Here is a 22,150-nt window from a genome sequence, read left to right as displayed (position 1 = left end):
AGGATAGCATAGGATCGACGTAAAGAGCAGTTGGATATTACATAAATATATAAGAAATTAAGAAATTACATAAACAGATGTCCGTATTATGTCTTTTATTAGACAGGGGTAAATAAATCGTGATATAACTTAAGACACTGTTGTCAAGAAATTACACGCACACACAAAAAACGACGAAGTTAAAAGAAAATTGTTTTCTCTTTTTTTTCTGTCCCCGAAAATGGACAACGTTTTATTTAAACAAAGATATAAGAAGTTAAAATATAAATGATTTAAAAAGGCTTCAAGGGGTGGTTCCATACGTCTTGTCATATTGTGTCTGTTATTATAACAGTATGCAGTGTATTTTTCTTCCTGGCCAAAGTCTAACTCCTCACGAGAGAAAAAATATTTTTTTGACCAAGATCTTAATTTTTTGAAATTGTTCAAGTCAACCGGAAATTGAATTCCTTATTGGGGCTGGCTTCATCCTGGTAGCGCCATTTTCGGCGTTGTCACAAGCAGCATGTCGCTATTCTTCACCAGATAATACGATAGGATTTTAGTGTTTATTTGTTCGACAACTACTTGAATACTCTCCAAAATGGGACGGAAGAAGAAGAAGCAGATGAAGCCATGGTGCTGGTATCCTTTGGTTTGTTGAACAAAGCTCAAATATGAATCAAATGGAAAAGGATGTCGTACAGCTAGCTATTGTGGATTGCTAACTCTTGCTAGGCCTCATTAGACAGTCTGTGTTTAGCTAACTAGCGTTATTGTTTGAGAAGGGTAATCCATGTTGTCTAGCAATTTAACCCACTATACAAATGAAAGGCTATTTATTGTTTATTCAAGCCATGTATATCCGTCCTTCACAAAATGCATTGATGGTATTATGAACCTTTAAAAAGCCGAAATACATATACCGTTAGCAATTTAGTTAGCATTACCATAGCCACGCACGTTAGTTAGCATGAGGCACTGTGTTTGTGGCAAACATTGTTTAAGTGGAGCCTATGTCGTAATGGCGTTTGACCCCAAGTATCCGTTTAAACCAGTGTTGCTAATGTAGGCCTAGTTTATATCCTTGACCTCAATTTCCTAGGTATTGTAACCGAGATTTTGACGATGAGAAGATTCTCATTCAACACCAAAAGGCTAAACATTTCAAGTGCCACATATGTCACAAGAAATTGTACACGGGTCCAGGTCTGGCTATTCACTGCATGCAGGTTGGTATACGTTTGACATTCTATTACTTTAGCTAACAAGTAGCCTTCCTGTACATTGCTCATACGCAAGCGCTGTTAACATGGTTGTGACGTTGTTTGGCTTTTCAGGTTCATAAAGAAACTATCGACGGGGTTCCAAATGCCATCCCTGGAAGGATAGACATAGAGCTGGAGATTTACGGCATGGAGGGAATTCCAGAAAAAGACATGCAGGAAAGACGACGGACATTGGAACAGAAATCGCAAGGTACGCAGAACACCAACCTCTCTGTCATGTATGTCTCAGTAGGGAGAGATTTTTTTTACGGGGGCGGGGCAGCACCCTGAGCCAAACGTGTCATTTCCTCACTGAACCCCCCAGAGAGCCAGAAGAAGAAACAGAACAACCCGGACGACTCGGACGAGTTTGACGACGACGATGAACCGGGGCCCTCGTTCCAGCAGCCCGCCGCCGCTCAGCCCCAGCCGGGCTACGCTCCGGCCATGGGCCAGCCCGGCATGCCCCCCGGGTCTGGGGGTCCGGGCATGCCGCCAGGGAACTACTCAGGTACGCACGGTCGCTCGCTTCCCACCTGAGGGCTTGCTCCCTGGGGAAGATGTGTGTGCATCAGAATCTTAATCGGAAGTAGAGAATCATGCTAGACATCCACGCTCCTAAGTTAACAGGCTCCTTGTGCAGGAGTTGTGGAAAGGAAGACGGTAAATTGGCTGGCACTCTAAATTGGCTGGCGCTAATTACTCTTCCCCCCCATCTCCTGGTTCAGGTATGCCACCCATGATGCCAGGCATGCCCCCGATGATGCACGGGATGCCCCCTGGGATGCACGGCATGCCTCACGGGTGAGTACCGAGCCAACCTTCTGGGGAAGCCCATCCGTTTTGATCCGTACATGTGAGATTCTTTGCCAGTATGTAGTGAGTCAGTGGCGTGTTCTAAAAGCTTTGCGGGCGATGTGTTGTCATAGGATGATGTCAATGGGAGGGATGATGCCCCCGATGATGTCAGGGATGCCCGGCATGCCTCCAGGTGAGCGCTGGTCTACATCCTTTTTTCAAGTTTTAAGCATAGTGGGTTTAATTCCCTTGCTTTTAGTTGCTAAACACCGTTATTGTGCCTAACCTGAGTTTAACCTGAGTTTAACCTGAGTTTAACCTGAGTCCGTCCTTCTTCCCTCAGGAATGCCGCCCCACATGGCCCACAGGCCTGGGATGCCCCACATGGCCCAGCCGCCCACGGTAGCAGGGATGCCGGCCCGGCCGGCCGTTGCCGTCGCCCAGCCCGCCGTCACCAAACCCTTGTTCCCCAGCGCCGTACAGGTGGGCGTGGAGAAGGAACTGCTTGGGGCTCCCCAATGTCTTAACTCCTGTCTGTTGCAAGCAGTTTGGCGCCAGTCACTTCCTGTTTGTGGCACAAAGTGCTTCCTAAATGAGTCGGTCAACTGAACTGACTGCTCAGGTCCCCCAAAACGACCATGGATCCGAATTTTTCTTCCCATTCCTCAAGTTCACCTCTTATCCCCTGACCCTGGTGTGGACGTACTCGCTCACACCCTTTCTCCTCCTCTCTCTCTCTGCTGCAGATGGGCTCTCACGCTCCAAGCACAGCGCCTCCTCCTGCAGACCCTCAGTCTGCCCCCTCTCAGGCTCTGTTCTCTAACCCGGCACAAGTACGCAGGCAGGAGGCCACGCAGCCACACCGCACGGCTCTAGTGGCATGCAGCTAATGATTAACTCGGCCTGGCTGTAGACGCTTAGCTGAGGCTGTAATGATGACATGTGTTTTCACATAGGCTAGACTGCCTTGACGCGCCTCAAAGAAGTTGTCGAGGGGCCTCTGCATGTTTTTTTGTTGTTGCGTTACCTAATGCTACTAAGACATGAGGAAGATGGCGGAATTGTTTAATGTTTTTTTTTTTTTTTTTTAACCCAACACAAAAACATTTCCCCTGTTTTCTCCGCCTGATTTAATCACGGTTGCCTCGTCTTGTGTAACAGCTGGGTTTGGTTGCTTCAGTGCGTTACGCAAACTGGCAGGCGTCCAAGTGTTTCGCCCTTCTCTACTTCACAAAGGGCTGACATGAGGATTTTAGGCCTTTTTTGGCACCTCTCCCCCCACCCCGATCCAATGACAAAATGGTGAACTGACGACGTGATGATAGCTTAAGGTTTTGTGGCTTCCCACTCACTCGATGTAGAACAGATCCATGCTGCTTACAATAGCGCTCGTGCAGTGTGCTTGGCACTGCCGAAAAGGCGTTTTTTGTTTTTGTGCAGAAAAAAGTGCTAAAATTCTTTTGACACCATCTCTGGACCACACGCTCTGCCCACAGCTGGATGATGTCGCCAGCCCATCTTACTGTTCTCCCCTCCATCCCTCTCTCCTCTCCAGGCCCAGCAGACTGCCCCAGGAGCGGCGGGCACCAACCCCCACAGCGCGGCAGCCTCCGACCCTCCCAAAGCCACCTTCCCTGCCTATACCCAGCCCTCTGCCTCTTCCTCCTCTACCTCTTCCTCCTCCAACCCCTCTAGCAGCACTGTGGCCAAGCCCCCGGCCACAGTGTCCAGTAAGCCTGCCACCCTCACCACCACGAGTGCAACCAGTAAGTTGATCCACCCTGATGAGGATATCTCGCTGGTAAGTTGCTTGAGCGTTGCGTTTTGCCCTTTCACAGTAAGTAATGTATGACAAGGTTACCCCTTTCCTTGTGATTAAGACAGTCGTTGCTGGATTTGAGATCACTGGGTACACCGAATCGGTGGGGTCGTTATAGTCTTGATGATGATCATGGATCAAAAAATGGGAGGTAAAAATGAACCCACCCCCACCCATCTGGCGTGTCCTGTGAGCTCAAATCGAACGCACCCTACTTTTTGACTAAGTAATGTGTCAACTAGAACTTGGGTACATGTACTTGCTTGGTGTTTGTCCTTGCACTGCCAAGGGAGACAGCCACGTAGCCCTCAGTCTGAGCGTGCCCTCCCGGCTCTTGTCTCTCCCTCCAACAGGAAGAGAGACGGGCACAGTTGCCCCGGTACCAGCGTAACCTCCCCCGGGCCGGGCAGGTGCACCTGTCGGCGCCGCCCGTGGCGGCCGTGGGCGGCATGATGCCCCCTCAGCAGGGCATCCCCCCACAGCAGCCGGGCATGAGGCACCCCATGCATGGTAAGAGCCTCAGCCGCACCCCGGCTGGAAGGAAGGGACCTGGGCCTGGTCCACACTGGGTTCCAAACTCACAAGCTGCTAGGTTACCTGGGCCTGGTCCACACTGGGTTCCAAACTCACAAGTTGCTAGGTTACCTGGGCCTGGTCCACACTGGGTTCCAAACTCACAAGCTGCTAGGTTACCTGGGCCTGGTCCACACTGGGTTCCAAACTCACAAGCTGCTAGGTTACCTGGGCCTGGTCCACACTGGGTTCCAAACTCACAAGCTGCTAGGTTACCTGGGCCTGGTCCACACTGGGTTCCAAACTCACAAGCTGCTAGGTTACCTGGGCCTGGTCCACACTGGGTTCCAAACTCACAAGCTGCTAGGTTACCTGGGCCTGGTCCACACTGGGTTCCAAACTCACAAGCTGCTAGGTTACCTGGGCCTGGTCCACACTGGGTTCCAAACTCACAAGCTGCTAGGTTACCTGGGCCTGGTCCACACTGGGTTCCAAACTCACAAGCTGCTAGGTTACCTGGGCCTGGTCCACACTGGGTTCCAAACTCACAAGCTACTAGGTTACCTGGGCCCAGTCTTCCAGACATGGATTAAGCTTAGTCCTAAAGTAAGAGAGAGATGAGGTTGAAGAAAATCTCCATTGAAAGGGTGTTTGGGCTAGGACTAGGCTTGATCCATGTCTGGAAAGCTGGGCCTTAATGTTCCAAGTTACTTGATACTAAGATACTTGGTACTACTTGATGGATGCTCTGAGATGCTCTGAGATACTAGATTAATTAAAAATGCCAAGCTTTTGGCCAGTTTCACCAGCTTTGCCGTCTGCATGCGTTTTCAAGGTTGGTGCAGCCGTTGGCACAGTTTTCGATTGTGTTTGAGTTCAGCGTGTCTGACAGCGTGTCTCTGTCCCCTAGGTCAGTATGGGGCTCCCCCCCAGGCCATGCAGGGCTACATGCCCGGAGGCATGCCCCCGTATGGGCAGGGCCCTCCCATGGTGCCCCCCTACCAGGGAGGCCCTCCCATGGGCATGAGGCCCCCCGTCATGTCTCCAGCTGGGCGCTACTGAAACTCCAGCAACACCACCATCGCCCCAACCCCCCCCCTTCACTAGGTTTGGAGGTTAAACCTTTTCTCAACTTGTTGCTTTTAAAAACAAACAAACCTAGCCCAAGCCAATGAGCTTTAAAGACCAGTGACGGTGAAGAAAAACAATTAAAAAAAAAAAAAAAGCTACAAAATACATGTTTGCAACACACGGACATTAACATTGACATCTTCTATTGGGGGTTAGGGAAGTAACTCAAACACCACACAACTTTGACGCCAACCTAAGTAATCTGACGCATGTACATGATTCTTTCATGTTTCACTCAGGTTTGTAGATGTGTGTTTAAAATATGGTTCATATTGTTTTGAAGCTGCTGGAGTAACATGAGCGTACCAACCCCTTACGAAAGGCAAGTTCCTGTAAATATATGATTATTTCTTTTTCTTTTTTTTTGTGTTTTTTTTTGTTAATTGGCTGAGGCCCTCACAGCATGTTTAGGTGCTGTTGGACTCCAAGTCCCCAACTATGGTTGGTGAGGGTCTCTGATGACTGTGATGATTCCAACTGTTTAGGTAGTCATGTCCCTGTTCCAGCCTCTAGCTTGATTCCTTTTTCAGGTTTATTATTCCATGATCAAAAAAGGGTAAAAGAAAACTGTGTGCTATCTTCTGTATTGTTTTAAAACTCTTCTGTTGTAATAAAACCCACTTAAAATCCAATGCTGGTTTTTCCTGGCCTGTGGATGGGAGGCGGCATGAAGGTTTGTACCGTTATTAGACTTTAGATCTACTGGAGAAGTTTCCCTTAAGATTTGGGCTCGTGCACATCTAGATCATTTGTCTTGGCTGTCATGATGCGCCGTGCATGTTAGTGCGGTTGACAGAGAGAACTTTCAGTCAGATTTGGCCTTCACATCAATTTCTCATGTCCTCTTGGTGCATGACCTACTTTCTTTCTTTACTGTAGAATGTAATTATAATTATTTAAAAAAAAGAGCGTGTCATTAACTTAGAAATTGCCACTTCCAATAGACCTAATATAGAATGAGAACCTAAAGTTGTTGACATGGTGGCAATGAGATCTTTCTGCAAAGTATTTCTTCAGGATTTGTCATTAGCCACAGACACACCCAGGGGACATGAATGAATCAATTGTCGAGCTAAACAAATGAATGGTTCTTGCGTGATGCTATCAGATCCCGGTGGAACGAGTCTAATGTTGCCCCCCCTTCTTCTACTGCTATGTCTTTGTCACCTAGAGCACATGACATGTAGGGGGCGTGGCCAGATGATATGTGATATGTCATCTTTATCTGCCTTTCAGCCTAAAAAGCAAGCCACCTGGCATGACAGGTCAGTTTATCCTGTAAGTACCCTATGTTGTATTCTAGAGTGGCTGTCTCCTATAACCCCTGGACTTATATGTTGTGGGAGATTTTTGAGTTATCTGACACCATTAAACGATGTCTTTGTTTTATGATCCAAAGTTTAAGAATGTGAATGTACACCTTTTTTGAAACGTGTCACATGTATTTGTGTGGAGTTCCATGCTTGCCTTTATGTTCCTGTCTGTCGTTGAAGCACTCAGGAGGGCAAATTCTCTGGAAACAAATGTTCACTCTCATTGGGTAAGTAGTCTGTCATAAGGGCAGTCATAGCCACGTTTGACTAGTCCAGTTGACCAGTACACACAACCCAGATTGATAGTAGATTATTATTGGATTCAACCATGTAGAAATCACAAAGGAACTTTTGACTGATGGGTCAAGTTGTGATTAGATGCATTCATGGGAATTCACACCATAGAAATGAGAGCATTTTATTTATATATTTGCTGTTATGTATTGATATGCATTGACACCCGCCTAGAAAGATCTCAAGACATGCCAAACAAAAGAATGAAAAGACACAACTTCAAAATGTTAGCTATCTTCGTACTACTAGTTCTAAATTGCACTCGACACATTAAACAACTCTCAACCGCCGTTGTCCAGACATTGTAGACTCGGTACGAATTCGATATTACATCTTGAAGCTGATTGGACGTTGTTGTGGGTGACTTGGGTTGTCACCGGTATACTGTCGAAGTACTAATGTGTTTGATCAAAGTACTATGTTTGAATGCCTATACCATATGAATAAAGGGTTTGCATACTTAACCATATTATGGGATGTGTCATTGTTGAAGCCAGTGCATGCGTGTCTGCACTATTCTGAAGTAGCATGCCACTAGATGGCATAGTGCCTCGTATTCTCTTGTTGTAATGTGTGTTTTGGAGGGCAAGGAGGGGGTGGGGGTCAATTATTGCACCTTACATTTAGTCATTTAGCAGACGCTCTTATCCAGAGCGACTTACATTAAGTACAGGGACATTCCCCCAAGGCAAGTAGGGTAAAGTGCCTTGCCCAGGGACACGTCATTTCTCATGGCTGGGAATCGAACCAGCAACCTTCTGATTGGTAGCCCGATTCCCTAACCGCTCAGCCATCTGACCCCCTACACCTTAATTAAGCATGACATCTCAATATGTAGCCTGCTGCCATTCATGTAAGACATGGCAAGCTTCACATGTTTGCAGAGCACGTGCATGCGGAGGTGTCATGTCTGTCACATTGGTCAGTGAAGTAACGTCTGTCACGATTGCCATGTGGTAATCAAGCCCCGGTGTCACGTGGTAGAGGAGCTTCTGATTTCAGGGGGATTTCCCGCTCAGGGTGGTGCGTGGGATCACATGTCTGAGTTGATGAAATGTCCTTTTATTCGAAGAAATTTGTGAGCGTCCAGCGCTGTCGTTTTTCGAAAAGAATGAAAGGAAAATTAATGTATTCCAAAAACAGTTAATTAGTTTGTTAATGCTGTAATTAGTTATTTCTCTGTACACATATTTGTACACAATGTGAAAATCTTAGTAGCACTTAAGTCTAGACTGCAAGCTCTATGACCAGAAAGTGAGATGCACCATAACTGTGAGTGAATGTGACATCTTGGGACTCTTAGGCCGAATCCCAATACTCTGTCTTAGCCCTACGCCTTACCCCTAGCCCTTGTGTCTCGAAACTGAGGGGTAAGGGCTACATAGCCCTATGAAATGAGACACCACTTGGTTACGGTTACGTATATCGATGTCTCCAAAGCAATAGTGTTATGCACTGATATCAAACGAAATTCGTTTGAAATTCGCTGCTAATAGTTTAATTAAAACTAGACATGCATGGAGTCCATTCAAGGATAATCAGAGAAATGCGTGACTGTTGTGCAACTCAGCAATGCAACGCTTAGCGTAGCAAACTAGCGATAAAAAAAGTTTCAATTAAGAACATGGTTGCAAAAGTTTCAATTAAGAACATGGTTGCAAATACATATGTACAGGACTGTGTAGAGCACAAAACAAGGCTGTCATAATTTTTTTAATCAATTATTTAGCCGAAAATATTACACTTATGGGACTGGATGATCTGTCCGCCATTATTGCAGGTAGCGCTGTATTAACATACCCCTAGGTTTCAAGTAAGCTCCCGAGCTCACTTGGTTTTCGTCTGCGCTACATTGCGCATCCCACTTCCTGTTGGGCGGAGGCTTGTCAGTGGTGCTTGTCTGGTAGTTCCTCTACCAGAAAGCCATGCCCTAAACTCTTCCTCCACCCCACTCCTGTCATCAAAAGTCCTTGAAGCCCAGCTCCCTGATGTCACTGAATGCCTGCTTCTTATTTGATGCGTTAGTGAAAGTGTAGTAGAGACAATGAGGGCGATTGCTGGCACGCTGATCCTCACGTTTGCTGTGCTGGGTAAGTACTGAATATACACCTGATTATGGTTTGGAATGAATGCACATTTTATTACATAACTACATTTTATTAACCCTTTGATACACAAGATGCAAACCCCTTCTAATGCACAACATGGGTCTAAAACGACCTGCATTCATTTTCCTATGATATAAATGTATAGCTGTTTCTTTGCCATGTCTTTTGAAATCAATTAATTTAATTATTTAATATTCTAGATATTCATTAAGTATCTTGTTTTTGCTGTGCATTATAGGGGTAGTAATACAAAAATGATTTTTATTCATAAAGAAAGAAATGAAAATAAGGACTTGATGATTAAAAACAATTTAATTGAACACCTGGAATACTAAATGATTCAATTAATTTATTGCGAAGATATAGAAAATGTAAACTCTGTCGGGTCACTTTAGACCCATGTTGTGTATCAAAGGGTTAAACCCCTCAGTTGGGGGGGAGTATTTGATTAAAAGTGTTGAATGGATGAATCGGGTTACTGTGTTAGTGATATAATTTATATTTTTTACTACTTACAACTGTTACTACCAACACTAAAAGGGAATGACAGAATGACTCATGTTTCCTTTAGGATTGGCCCCAACTAACCCTGGGGGTGGTGACCCCTTCGACCGTGTGCTAGCACCAAAGTTCTTAAGATAACTTCATAGTCAGATACTGATGATTTTGTCTTTCCTCTTCTAGTGTGTGGTGAAGTCCAGGTCCTGAACAAAAGCAAGGGTGATTCTGCCATCCTTCCATGCGTGCACAAGAACACCGCCGAGAAAGTCATTGGCCTCGGCCTCTACCGCAAGTGGCTCCAGCCCGGCAAAGTCATGTATCTGTCAAACTCCAACCCGCCCCACTTCCCCAATAACGAGCAGCGCATCGACGTGAAGGGAAAACCTGAAAGTGGGCAGGTGGAAGTCTCCCTCGCCCAGCTCCAGGGCCGAGACTCTGACCTCTACTACTGCGTGTTCACCATCGACGGCATCCTGTACAAGGACGTCCCCGGCGAGACGGAGTACTTCCTCCACGTTTCGGACGCAGGTAAGCATCTCCTGTGTTTCTTTCGCAGGTGGCCTGCTGTCGTTTTTTTTTAATAATAGTTTATCAGTAGCAAACTTGTATTTCGTAATTGACTTGGTACTTTCACTGTACCAAGAGACTTATTCACACATCAGTGCCACTTCCTCTGTGCGAGTCTTGTGTTGTAGCTTCACTTGGACGGTGTGTTTTTTTGTTGTTGTTGCGAGAAGTCATTTAGACCGCTGGGGCCTCTTTATCATGCGTCCTGCAGTTGCTTCCTCGCAAGAATAGCCTTCCTCTTGTTCCCCCCCTCCGTGGCCCCAGGGCCAACCCCCCCCCCCCCCAACTCCAGCCAGAGCAGGAGTAAGCATCCCTGTCTGTTCCTTCCTGCCGGAGATGTCACAGACTCTCTGGACGTAGGGCTGATAAAGGCCTGCGCGGGGGGCTCGGCCTCGCTCCCCTGCCTCACCCCGCGCGGGGGGACGGGGCCCATGGAGGGGGTGAGTCTGAAGAGGCGACGGCAGGGCCAGTACGAGGCGGAGGTGCTGTTCCACTCCAAGCGGCCCCCGGACAGCCAGACCTCCTCCCCGTTCCCCGCGGAGAGGCTCCACCTGGGCACGGTGCCCAGCGGGCTGGCCTACAACCTCACCCTGCTCCACCTGAAGCCCGAGGACAGCGCTCTGTACAGCTGCGAGCTGCTGCTTCCAGACAAGCCCGACCACAGCACCACGCTAGGGATGCAGGCCTACTTTGTGTCGGTGCAAGGTGGGTCCTGTCGTACGGCTTGGGGGACATAGGACTTGTTCGTAGGCACACAAGTCACAATAGGACAAGTGCTTTGTTGCTTTCCTGGTCGTTTCGTGCGCTTAATCAACTGCTCCTTCCATATCTGAACATGTTTTTTCCCCCCCACGTTAACCTTTTTCTCTTTCCTAAAACCTGTTTGTCCACAAGCGCTTGGTATATGTTAGACTTCAGAAAGAATGTGTGACTAAATGAAAGGTGTGGTGGTACAACTGCCACCATTATAGCTTGACAGCAGGGTTGGTGTTTTCTTGGTCAGTGCTCTTCAACCCTGGCCCTCAGAGCCTATACTGTCTGGTATGTTCTAGATGTTTCCCTGCTCCAACACACCTGATTCAAATGAACGGTGATCAGTGTTCTGCTAGGCTTGATAACGACCCATTCATTTGAGTCAGGTGTACTGGAGCGAGGTCACGTCTAAATGTTTTAAAGGTTTTTATGTACTTCTGTTTAAGGCACCTTCACAGTAACCTACTTACCAAAGAAGACCACTTAAAAAAAAATGCAATCTGGCTTATACAGTAACAGATTTTCCGATGGTGAATTGGTTTTCACTGTATAAACAGGTCCGAATTGAAGCGATGGCTTGCTGTATTTTCTGGGTGTCTAAGCGGCCATGTGGATTTTTTTGTCTTCCCAGATGGTAACTGCCAGTGTTCAAGCTACTCCACCTTACTGTACGCCACCTTTGCAGCCGTTGGCCTGTTACTCCTCATCGTCCTGTTGGTCTTGTTGATGGTCTATCGAGTGAGTAGGACTTTTATATGATTATAAATGATATCAACAAATTTTCCTGCTGCGTCATGCACGTATATACATACAGCGTTTTTAAATTCAGATATAGAGTAGACAATGTGACGGTTGCTTGGTGAGGTCTTGACGTGATGCTCTCTTAATAACACATTTCAGAACGTTGAACTTTGCACGCCTGTCTAGTTTCACATAGGAAACTCGAAAGGTCTCACTTGCTGTTCGTGTTCACCTGTTGATGGTACTGATTTAATCTTCACACTTCCTCTCACTTCTCAGGGGAAGGCTCGCCACCGTGTCAAAGCTCAACCCCAGATTGCCATCTATGAGGAAATGGTTGGGGTGAGGACACCCAACAGTAAACTGGCCCCTTACCACCTGGAGGAAACGGATGCTTCGCTGTACAGCAACGGTGGTGTGAAGAAGGAGAACCACTACGAGTGATCCCAGGGGCTGGGGGGGTTCTACCTAGAGCGTGCCGTCAGAAGTGAGGTCAGCCCTTCTCGTCAACACAACGCACACACACACACACACACACAGGGATCTGGATTACAGCTTCTTCACTCTGTGCCAATGGGAACTGAAGCACCTTAATGTCAATAAGAAATGTGGACGGTGCGCTATCATAAGCTTCTATCTGCTTTCAAATGTGCACTGCAGTGGCATTAATATTATTTTACGTGAAGAGAGAAAATGTACATACTACCATGTTAAATGTAGGTTCTAGGGAGGATGTGTATTTGGCTTTGCTTCAGAGTGCAATAATAACTTAACTGCTTTTTATATGAACATTGTCTATTATATTCCACATGCAATTGTAAGACCGTTTTTTTACGATAAAAATAAAGGTATATATTCAAAAGAATTCACAATAGTAAGACACTTCTTAACAGCCAAGAAAAAATTGCAATTTATTAATATAGTCCGAAAGAAGCTCCATAATTAATGGAAACATTTTTTTTCCGGTGTATGTCATTAACAATCACATTCTATGAGGAGGAAGAAAAGAACAACATTTAAAAGCCACAACTTTTATCTCAGTTACAGACATTTTCCTTAACGTTTTTAAAATGAAAAGGCAGAAGGCAAAGTACCCCCGTTACCCCACCCCCCCATAATCCTCCCCTTTAAAAAACGGACAGCCTTAGAAGTCATGGGCTTTTTTTCAGTAGAACCCACAGTGCTTTAGCAGAAGGAGAAGCGCTCATTGGTTAAGGATTACACAGCATGGCGAAATGCAATGCAAAGTTTTGCCATAAAGTAAGATGACGATAATGATGGTTGATGAGGAGGGGGGGGGGGGGGGGAAGGAACGTTGCGAAATGCGAGCTAAAAAAAAAAAAAAAAACGGAAACACAGGTCAAACCCTGAACACCAGAGTACGGGTCGTGGAGGCCTTCGAGAACGTCAGGCCCCGGGACTCCCCCCCCTCCTTCCTACTTGTGCATAGATCATGATCCTTTTCAAACCAGCTTCCCTCCACTTCAGTCTGTCTCCTAAACCATCAATGTCACATAAGAAACTCATTAAATACCTGCCTCAGGAACAGATGTTTAAACATAATAATGACGAGAGGGAGAGTAATGCACGACGCTCCTGAACATTACAGGATGGAACCTCAAAGAAAATAAACGTGTCCTGTCACTGTCTTGACAAGCAACCACCATTGATCATTTTTATTTAAATGTAAAGCAATTTTACATGTAAAGCACTATTTTTTTTTTCTCTTTTTGGAAAAAGAAGTTGATTTCAGTCCTTTATTTGGTAAATATGTAACTGCTACGGACTTTTTGAAAAAAAAAAAGTTATTAATATTCAGTTTCGCCCATATCCTTCAGTGCTTGGAGTTATGCTTTTTCTTATTTTATTCCCACCCAAAAAAATTCTAATCAAAATGACGAAGTTGGTATTCTGGAACCCTGGCCTTCCTGAGACAAGCTCCACGTCTTTCATGAGTGTGCAAGATAGTGAGCAAATTGCGTTGTTTACAGACGACAAAATCAAATCAATACATACAGAGTTATATAGTCTTTTGACATCAACAGATAAATCAAAATTGAAATACGACTCAACACTGATCAATCCCAGAGTTCTGAAAGTAGCATAAATCTTCATTTTGCAAGTTTTCATATTCATTTGATGGAAGATGGAATTTGTCCGTTGTTTTCAACATTCCTGTTAGAAACTCAGTTTTCCTTGAACTCCAGACAAATGAAATGCTTGTAAACGACAGGTGGCTTTTGCAAAACAAGAACAGAGAAGATAGGCACCTCTGAAGGGAGTCTTGTAACAAACTCACCTCCCCACATCATCCCTTTCCAATTCTCCATGAAGTTAACAGGGATTACTACTCCTTCTACAACTATCTATGGCCACAGTTCTTAGATTATTTTTTCCCTTAATTATTTTTCTTTTTTTTTTTATTTCTTTTTGTTTATAATCAGAACAAAATGGTGCAATACTCAATGATAACCCTCATTGGGATTATTCAACAATAAAAGCCACTATAAGGTAGATAAACATTTTACAGTTAAAAGAACAACAAAAAAAACTTTTTTCCATTAAGTCCTTGAGTAAACATTAACACGTGAATTGTCACCATCTTCCCTCAGTACTTAGTCTTGTTTATCTACAATTAGCTGAGTGAGGGGTTGATGACACTCAGTGCAATGTTAGAAGATAACAATGTCTATCAGAATATAGTTTTCAACAAGCAACAAAGAAAAAAAAAATCATATCTGAATAAAAGAATTAAAAAAAGAAATACAACATTTGCACAAACATTCATACACACCTGACTTTCAAGTACACATCAATGATTTTTGCATTTATCTTTCCGATATTGTTAATCTGTTTAAAACTTAATGCAATATTTTGTACTGATGTTTTCGAAAAGCTCGGAAGTGTACAAGTCAGACAAAAAAAAAATACTAAAGACTTCACATTACGTTATTGGCGCTCCTTAATTCAAGTATTTGTGTTTTAATATTTTTTGTTTTGATATGTTTATGATCTTTTTCTCTACTGGGTAAAGTATGCATTCAAACTGGTGATTTCAGGTTGAGTAGTTCTACTTAGTCCAAGGACAAATACCAATACAGTACTAGCACTTAATGGTACTGTAATATGTTTCATCAAATCAGAACGTGCATATCCACTTAGACATTTCTCTTGATCCATCAAGTATCACTTAAACCCCACCATGTATCTTCCCTTCGTACTTTCACGTAGCTTGGGAGGGGAGGAGGTGGGGGTGGGAATACATATTGCTCATCTTCAGTTGAATTAAACCCAGACTTTTGCAAAGGAAAAACTTAAGATTGAGATCAAGGTGTCATAGGTGTGCTACCACACACCGTAGTCTTGTATACTGTACTCAATAGTGGAGCTGCTGAGAGGCTGAGTACCTCTCAGTGCTGGTGCACCATGGTGTGGCACCACTGTGGAGCAGGATGCCTGGATGACCAGGGGGATGGGTCTGTCTGAGCTTGGATCAAGGCAGTTACAGAAACAGGCAATAGTGATTTTTGCTAGTGTGCTGCAGGACTGCATGTCCCTAAAAGGTAGCCTTTTCCTGTTCGTTTTTTTTTTCCTTCTTCCCCTCTCTCTCCGTTTATTCATTTACTTTTTTAAATTCTCTTAAGACTTTGTACCTCTTGAGATGTAGGGGGTGATACAGTGAGGCTCAAGCTATCCTGGTCTGTGGAAATGTACAGTTCTGTGAGACCACTTTGAGCGGAACACAAACAAATAGGATAAATACAGCATCCACTTAAAAGGCACCCCAGCCTGCAGTCCGCTCCCGGGATGGATGGAAGCAGAGGCTGTTAACTGGAGACATTTCAGCTAGAAGTGCAGAGCTTTTTTTTTTTTTTTTTTTTTACATATATATATTTTTTTTGTCTTTTTTCCTCAGTTTAGATTAAGATTTTTTGTCAAACGTCATAAAAATGATGTTTTAAAATGCGATTTTAATTTTTGGTTTAAAAAAATATGTACCCGGGATTACCCATCAACTGTGCACCGTAGCATACTGGAACCACCAACTGAGTAGAGATATACTCCATAACGGGGCATTCCCCCATGAAAAGCCAAACAAAACAAATGATCTCAGTTGTTCCGAGATGAGGTGTCGCTGCCCGTTTTGATCCCTCCTGTCCCCCTCGCTCTCTCCGGAAGGTTCTCAACAATCCCCCACACTGGGAGAAGAGTTCTTTCTCAAGATAGTCTTGACTTGGGACTGCTTGTATTGGCACATAGGGTTAAGTTGGCATCTCTTGCATGCAGAGTGGGTCTCTAGGTTGTGACATAACAAGCAGGCCACCTAATGGGAAGGAAGTCCATTACTAACCCTTCCCCGCTTGGCCGTAAGGTCTGTGCCGACTAACGCACAGCGGGCCTTTAGTGTAAGACTTTCACAGCTCCCGCAATGTAAGGACAGGACCAAGAGAGCTGTGTTAAGTCTTAAAGTTGTCTCTCCTACCCTGAGATCAAGCTGACAAGGAGATGTCTTCTTCAGCACAGTAAAGAGAATGACAGAGGCCTGCCTTCCTCCTGTACCACCCCACCAGAAGGGAGGGTCAGGAATACCATGACAGTGTTTGTGGTTTAGCCCAGCGTTACAGGAGAGGCGGCCATTTTGAGGTGCTGAACGGGAGCCAACAGAAGGGCTGGGGGGGTCTAGCTCTGGGAGGAGTGGCCAGTCCTAAACCAGGATTGGCACGTTGTAAAGGGCCCCAGCCTCTAGTTTTTGCATAGAAACAGAGTCGTGGGACCTGTCTGGTCCGTTTCGGGGCCGGTGGTCTGGGCAGGGTTAGAGAGGAGGATGGGGGTAGCGTAGCAGCTAGGCAAAGGGCGGCGTGGGGGTGGGGACAGTCAGCGGGCAGGCGGAGCAGCGAGGGCCGGGACACACTCACCCCGTCTGAGACGCGCCTGGACATACTACCTGGAAGTACTACAGAATACTGTCCCGAAACAACACCAAAGCATGATCAGTAATAACGATTAGACAATCAACGACAGTCTGCAGTATTGATCCTTGTTTTGCATTCAATACACAGGATGAAATTGCAGAGGCACCTCTGACCAAAGTGTTTTCTGCATATGAACAGTGAAGGGCTAGTTCAGCAGCTGGTTTGAAGACCACTGCATGTAGACACACGACAAAACAAATCTACAACATCAAATAGGTCAACAACAACAAAAAAAAAAAATAATACAAAAAGAAATCATTCAAATCAAAACAACACTGGCAAATTCCAGAAATATGACTGTCTCGACTTCCAGCTAAAGTGATCTTTGTGTGAAAGGAGGGGGAGACGGGAGAGGGCGCGACGACGGCGGTCGAGTGCTGGCAGGCGGCTCGGCAGCTCCGTGTTGATTGGCCAGTCTTGGAGGAGCCGTTTCCTGCCTGGGCTGAGGAGAGGGGTCCAGTGGGGGGGGGGGGGGGGGGGGCTTGGTGCCAGCCCTGGAGGAAGTGCTGCGGAGGGCTACCAACCGACCCGGCCGACGCCAAGGACACCACAGCAGAGAGGCACTCAGTGGACCCTCCCCATCTCCACCCCAACTCCGACCCACTGGCGGGCGCCGGAGACGGGTAACATTGCATGTCTAGCGCCTCTGGACACAACCAAGGCTAAACATTTGGAGTAACAGTGATATTCACTTTGATATTGTTCAAAGAAGAGGGAAAAAAAAACAATACCAAAAAAAAAAAACAATCATACACCGCAGTTTTTTTTGTTGTTTTTTTTTTGTCTTTTTACGATAGTACATTTCAGTTTTTCCTCCTGCTACCGTTTCTGAAGTTCATTCTTGTCCATTTCAAGTTCTTGGACCAAAGTGGAACAACTTAGTATGCCAGACATATTTCCAAGTCTAGATACAGTACAAAAAAGGAGCAGGAGTTGTTTTTTTTTTTTGTTTTTTGTTGTTGTTTAGTTTAGCTCCTTTTTCTGATTTATTGGATTGCAGTTGAAGCGATTTGCTCTTTCGTAAGTGCTATGGTAAAACCCTTTGAAATAGAAAAAGGTCATGTCAAGGTTTGTCATGTTTTTTTGTTGTTGTACAGTACCAAATGCAAGGAATACTCATAGATCTACTGCATTAGAAGAAACCTCTCGTATTTGGTTTTGTGCCAGACCCCCCCAGCCCCTCCATAACCCCAGCTGTCTCAGTTGGGTGTGTCTGTGGTGTGCAGAGAGGATGTGCAGTGCATTCCTGCGTACCCCTAGCTGTGTACGAGTGGGTTCAGACTGCAGAACAGCCTCTGAACACTCAGTTAATACCAGCTCCTCCTCTATGCAGAGTTTGGCCCAACAGTCCCAGGGTTGGGGGCGAGGCGGTGTTAGGGGTCTGGAAGGGATCCATGTTTCAAGAAGGTTTTTTTTTTTTTGTAGTCCCAAAATAGATTTGTTTCGATCCCATCACCAAAGGAAAAGTCTGGAGGAACCAGCTCTGGTGGATTTGCTTGTGGACGGAAGAGTCTGTGGCGTATATTGCACTATGTAACTGTCGAGGTGAAGTCATTTCATTTGCTTGGTTCCCCCCCCCCCCCCCCCCCAGGAACTGGCGGTGGACCCTACCGGACGAGGGAAACGGAATTGACGAGCCGACCCGTGCGTGGACAAGCACCTGTAGTACTGCAGGTGAGCACAGTAGAAGTTAGGTCTTCTTCTCAGCGAAGGGGGGGGGGGGGTCTGGACTTACAGACGTCTATGATGATTAGGTGCCACCAGAGAAACTCCATGTGTACACTCAATGAGCAGACGCATTCATCTTCTCTCAGCTTATGTTGCGATTCATATATATATATCAAAAAATTGCGCCCCGGGTAATACAAAAGAAATGTAGAAACAGCAGTGTTATTCCCTTTGTGAACAATCAATCGGAAATGGTTTGGTAAGGGCCAGCGCAGACAGGCCTCATACTGCAGTCTGACTTGGTATACGTCTCTAGTGTCCTGCCCCGCTTGCTGGTTCAGAGATGACACTGTGCAACTTTTTCTTCGGTTTTACAACCAAACCAAAAAAAAAGGCGTCTTGAGAAGAACCTGGGCCAGAGAGCACTTAAGGCTAATATTAGTGCTGAGAAAACGAATGTGAACATGATAAGTAAAAAGGTCTTTGAACCCTATCGTTGGCCACGGGCATGCTGGGAATGGTAGTTTTGTTTTTAATTTGGGATTCAGGGGCGAAGGAACGTTTTCAAATGGCAGCTTCTTCGATTGCTTTTTTTGAAAAACAAAACTAAAGACACTTCACACAATATTTACGTGAAACAAAAAAAAAATCCCTTAAAAGGTTCTCTTTTTATTGAGTCATTTGTCTCTGTCTCATGTGTTTCTTCTGTTGTATTCCAGGAACACGAGTAAATCTCCCCCCAGTGTTAAAAGAACTCGGACATAAAAAGACACGGTAAATCTAGAAGGGACTGGGGTCTGCAGTCTTGTGTGTGAAGACCCCATCCTTCTGCTATACGATTCACAGTTCAATTGATACTGATTATCGCCACATGATTTGCTTGGTTTTGCTCCTGTTTAGTTGAAATGTTTTATTTGTTTTCCTCTCTCTCCTCTGCTGGCAGGCACAGCGGGGGGTGGGTGGGGGGAGCTGTTGTGGTTAGTGTGACCTACATGGACTCCCCACTCAGCAGGTCTCCAGGCAGCAGGGTGTTGATGGGGGTGGGGCTCCCTATCCCGCGCCCGTCGTCTCCGCCGGGGGGCCCCCACAGGCTGGAGTACTGGGGCACGCCCCCCCACAGCAGCTCGCCGCCGCCCGTCTTGCCTCCGAGCCCGCCCCCCCCGCCGCCGCTGCTCCAGTGGCCGATGGCGTGCGACTGCGACGCCCCGCCCATCCGCGTCTGATTGGTGCCCGGGTTGGCCTGCCAGCTGGTGGTGGGCGGGAGCGACTGGCCTTGTGCAAAGAAGCGGTTGACCTCCTCTTCCCCGGCGAACTCGGCCAGGATGGTGGTGTTCCCCAGCACGCACCTGGGAGCAGGGGGGAGGGACAAGGTGACACATCGAACACACCCCTCTCACTAACCGAACACAAGGTTTTTAAACAGGCTCGGCTTCGGTGATCTGTGGAGGTGCGTCTTACATGTGCAGGGATTTCTGGGCCTTGGCGGCCTCCTCCTTGGAGCTGTAGCGCACCAACGCGTTGCCCTGGGTCAGGTTGAGGTGGAATGTGATGAGGGGGCCGTGCTGCATGCACAGCGTGCGCAGAGTGGAGCCGTCGATCTGAAACCCAGAGGCGGGGGAGAGGAAATGGATGAACATTTGTTGAAGAGAAAAAAGGAAGAAGAAAAAAAATTGCGTGGGGATTTCTGAAGGTGTGATTCTGGATGTGGTTGAGTATATTTGTCTGTTTGTGCAAGAGATTGTGTTTTGGTTCCACTTGTTATGAGAGAAGCTTCAGTGACAGCCCTTGTACCCCAGTTGTCCTCCTCTCTCCCCCCAACACACACACACCTCATCTCTCTCTCCCCCACCCCACACACACACACACACACCTCCTCTCCCCCCCACACACCTCCTCTCCCCCCCCCACACACACACACACCTCCTCTCCCCCCCCCCACACGCACACACCTCCTCTCCCCCCCCCCCACACGCACACACACACCTCCTCTCTCCCCCCACACACACACACACACACCTCCTCTCCCCCCCCCCACACACACACACACCTCCCCTCTCCCCCCCACACACACACACCTCCTCTCCCCCTCCTCTCCCCCCCACACACACCTCCTCTCCCCCCCCCCCCACACACACACACCTCCTCTCCCCCCCCCCACACACACACCTCCTCTCCCCCCCCCCCCACACCTCCTCCCCCCCCCCCCACACACACACACACACCTCCTCTCCCCCCCCCACACACACCCCTCTCCCCCCCCCACACACACACCTCCTCTCCCCCCCACACACACACACCTCCTCTCCCCACACACACACACACCCCCCCTCCCCCACACACTCACACACCTCCTCACCCCCACCCCTCCCCCCCACACACACACCCCCCTCCCCCCCCCACCACACACCTCCTCCCCCCCCCCACACACACACCTCCTCTCCCCCCCCCCACACACACACACACACCCCCTCTCCCCCCACCACACACACACACACACCCCTCCCCCCCCCCCCACACACACACACACCTCCTCTCCCCCCCCCACACACACACACCCCTCCCCCCCCCCACACACACACACCTCCTCTCCCCCCCCCCACACACCTCCTCTCCCCCCCACCCACACACACCTCCCTCTCCCCCACACACACACACCACCTCCCCTCCCCCACACACCACACCTCCTCACCCCCACACACACCTCCTCTCCCCCCACACACACACCTCCTCTCCCCCCCACACACACACCTCCCCTCCACACCCCCCACCCACACCCTCCCACACCCCCCCCCCCACCACACACACACCTCCCCCCCACAACACACCTCCTCTCCCCCCCCACACACACACCCCTCTCCCCCCCACACACACACACACACCTCCTCTCACCCCACACACACACACACACCTCCCCTCACCCCCACACACTCACACACCTCCTCACCCCCACACCCTCCCCCACACACACACCTCCCCTCTCCCCCCCACACACACACGCACCTCCTCTCCCCCCCCCCACACCCCTCCCCCCCCCCCCACACACACACCTCCTCTCCCCCCCCACACACACCCTCCTCTCCCCCCCACACACACACCTCCTCTCCCCCCCACACACACACACACACCCCTCTCCCCCACACACACACACACACCTCCCCTCACCCCCACCACACACCACACCACCCACCTCCCCCCCCCCCACACACACACCTCCCCTCTCCCACCCACACACACACACCTCCTTCCCCCCCCCACACACACACCTCCTCTCCCCCCCCCCCCCACACACACACACCTCCTCTCCCCCCACACACACACACACACCTCCTCTCCCCCCCCCCACACACACACTCACCTCTCTCCCCCCCCCCCACACACACACACCTCCTCTCCCCCCCACACACACACCTCCTCTCCCCCCCACACACACACCTCCCCTCTCCCCCACACACTCACACACCTCCCTCTCCCCCACACACTCACACACCTCCTCTCCCCCCCCCCCCCACACGCACACACACACCTCCTCTCTCCCCCCACACACACGCACACACACACCTCCTCTACCCCCCCCCACACCACACCTCCCCACACCACCTCCCCCCCCCCCACACACACCTCCTCTCCCCCCCCACACACACCACCTCTCCCCCCCCACACACACACACACCTCCTCTCCCCCCCCCACACACACCTCTCCCCCCCCCCACACACAACACACACA

At 48.0% G+C, this 22,150-nt stretch overlaps 3 protein-coding genes across 3 annotated transcripts in view; 2 read left to right on the top strand and 1 right to left on the bottom strand.

The window, feature by feature from the left end:
- The first annotated feature begins 467 nt into the window (after window positions 1–467).
- Window positions 468–6,140, top strand: znf207b (zinc finger protein 207, b). Its single transcript, XM_062448398.1, has 10 exons — window positions 468–624; window positions 1,085–1,211; window positions 1,320–1,458; window positions 1,573–1,758; window positions 1,976–2,051; window positions 2,177–2,238; window positions 2,389–2,528; window positions 3,601–3,846; window positions 4,218–4,374; window positions 5,288–6,140. The coding sequence occupies exons 1-10, from the start codon at window positions 584–586 to the stop codon at window positions 5,437–5,439; spliced, it is 1,326 nt and encodes a 441-aa protein (XP_062304382.1). The 5' UTR covers window positions 468–583; the 3' UTR covers window positions 5,440–6,140.
- A 2,881-nt stretch (window positions 6,141–9,021) lies between these two features.
- On the top strand, window positions 9,022–12,650 carry cd7al (cd7 antigen-like). The gene is made up of 5 exons (XM_062448420.1): window positions 9,022–9,205; window positions 9,908–10,252; window positions 10,628–10,996; window positions 11,676–11,782; window positions 12,065–12,650. The coding sequence occupies exons 1-5, from the start codon at window positions 9,160–9,162 to the stop codon at window positions 12,227–12,229; spliced, it is 1,032 nt and encodes a 343-aa protein (XP_062304404.1). The 5' UTR covers window positions 9,022–9,159; the 3' UTR covers window positions 12,230–12,650.
- Window positions 12,651–14,556: 1,906 nt separating this feature from the next.
- Window positions 14,557–22,150, bottom strand: part of tnrc6c2 (trinucleotide repeat containing adaptor 6C2) — a 46,102-nt gene continuing 38,508 nt past the window's right edge. The window contains 2 exon segments of the mRNA XM_062448899.1: window positions 14,557–19,772; window positions 19,885–20,180. Coding sequence (XP_062304883.1) covers window positions 19,415–19,772; window positions 19,885–20,180 — 654 coding nt within the window. The 3' untranslated portion in view covers window positions 14,557–19,414.

The sequence above is a fragment of the Osmerus eperlanus genome, chromosome 22 (genome assembly GCF_963692335.1).
Source record: "Osmerus eperlanus chromosome 22, fOsmEpe2.1, whole genome shotgun sequence".
Classification (NCBI taxonomy): Eukaryota; Metazoa; Chordata; class Actinopteri; order Osmeriformes; family Osmeridae; genus Osmerus; species Osmerus eperlanus.
This window is presented reverse-complemented; position numbering and strand designations above follow the sequence as displayed.

Bases quoted from the DNA above. Each gene is read 5' to 3' on its own strand.
- znf207b (XM_062448398.1), top strand. From the start codon at position 584: ATGGGACGGAAGAAGAAGAAGCAGATGAAGCCATGGTGCTG. The intron at 625-1,084 runs GTATCCTTTGGT...TCAATTTCCTAG, and splicing joins CAGATGAAGCCATGGTGCTG to GTATTGTAACCGAGATTTTG. The intron at 1,212-1,319 runs GTTGGTATACGT...TTGGCTTTTCAG, and splicing joins TGGCTATTCACTGCATGCAG to GTTCATAAAGAAACTATCGA.
- cd7al (XM_062448420.1), top strand. From the start codon at position 9,160: ATGAGGGCGATTGCTGGCACGCTGATCCTCACGTTTGCTGTGCTGG. The intron at 10,253-10,627 runs GTAAGCATCTCC...TTCCTGCCGGAG, and splicing joins CCTCCACGTTTCGGACGCAG to ATGTCACAGACTCTCTGGAC. The intron at 10,997-11,675 runs GTGGGTCCTGTC...TTGTCTTCCCAG, and splicing joins CTACTTTGTGTCGGTGCAAG to ATGGTAACTGCCAGTGTTCA.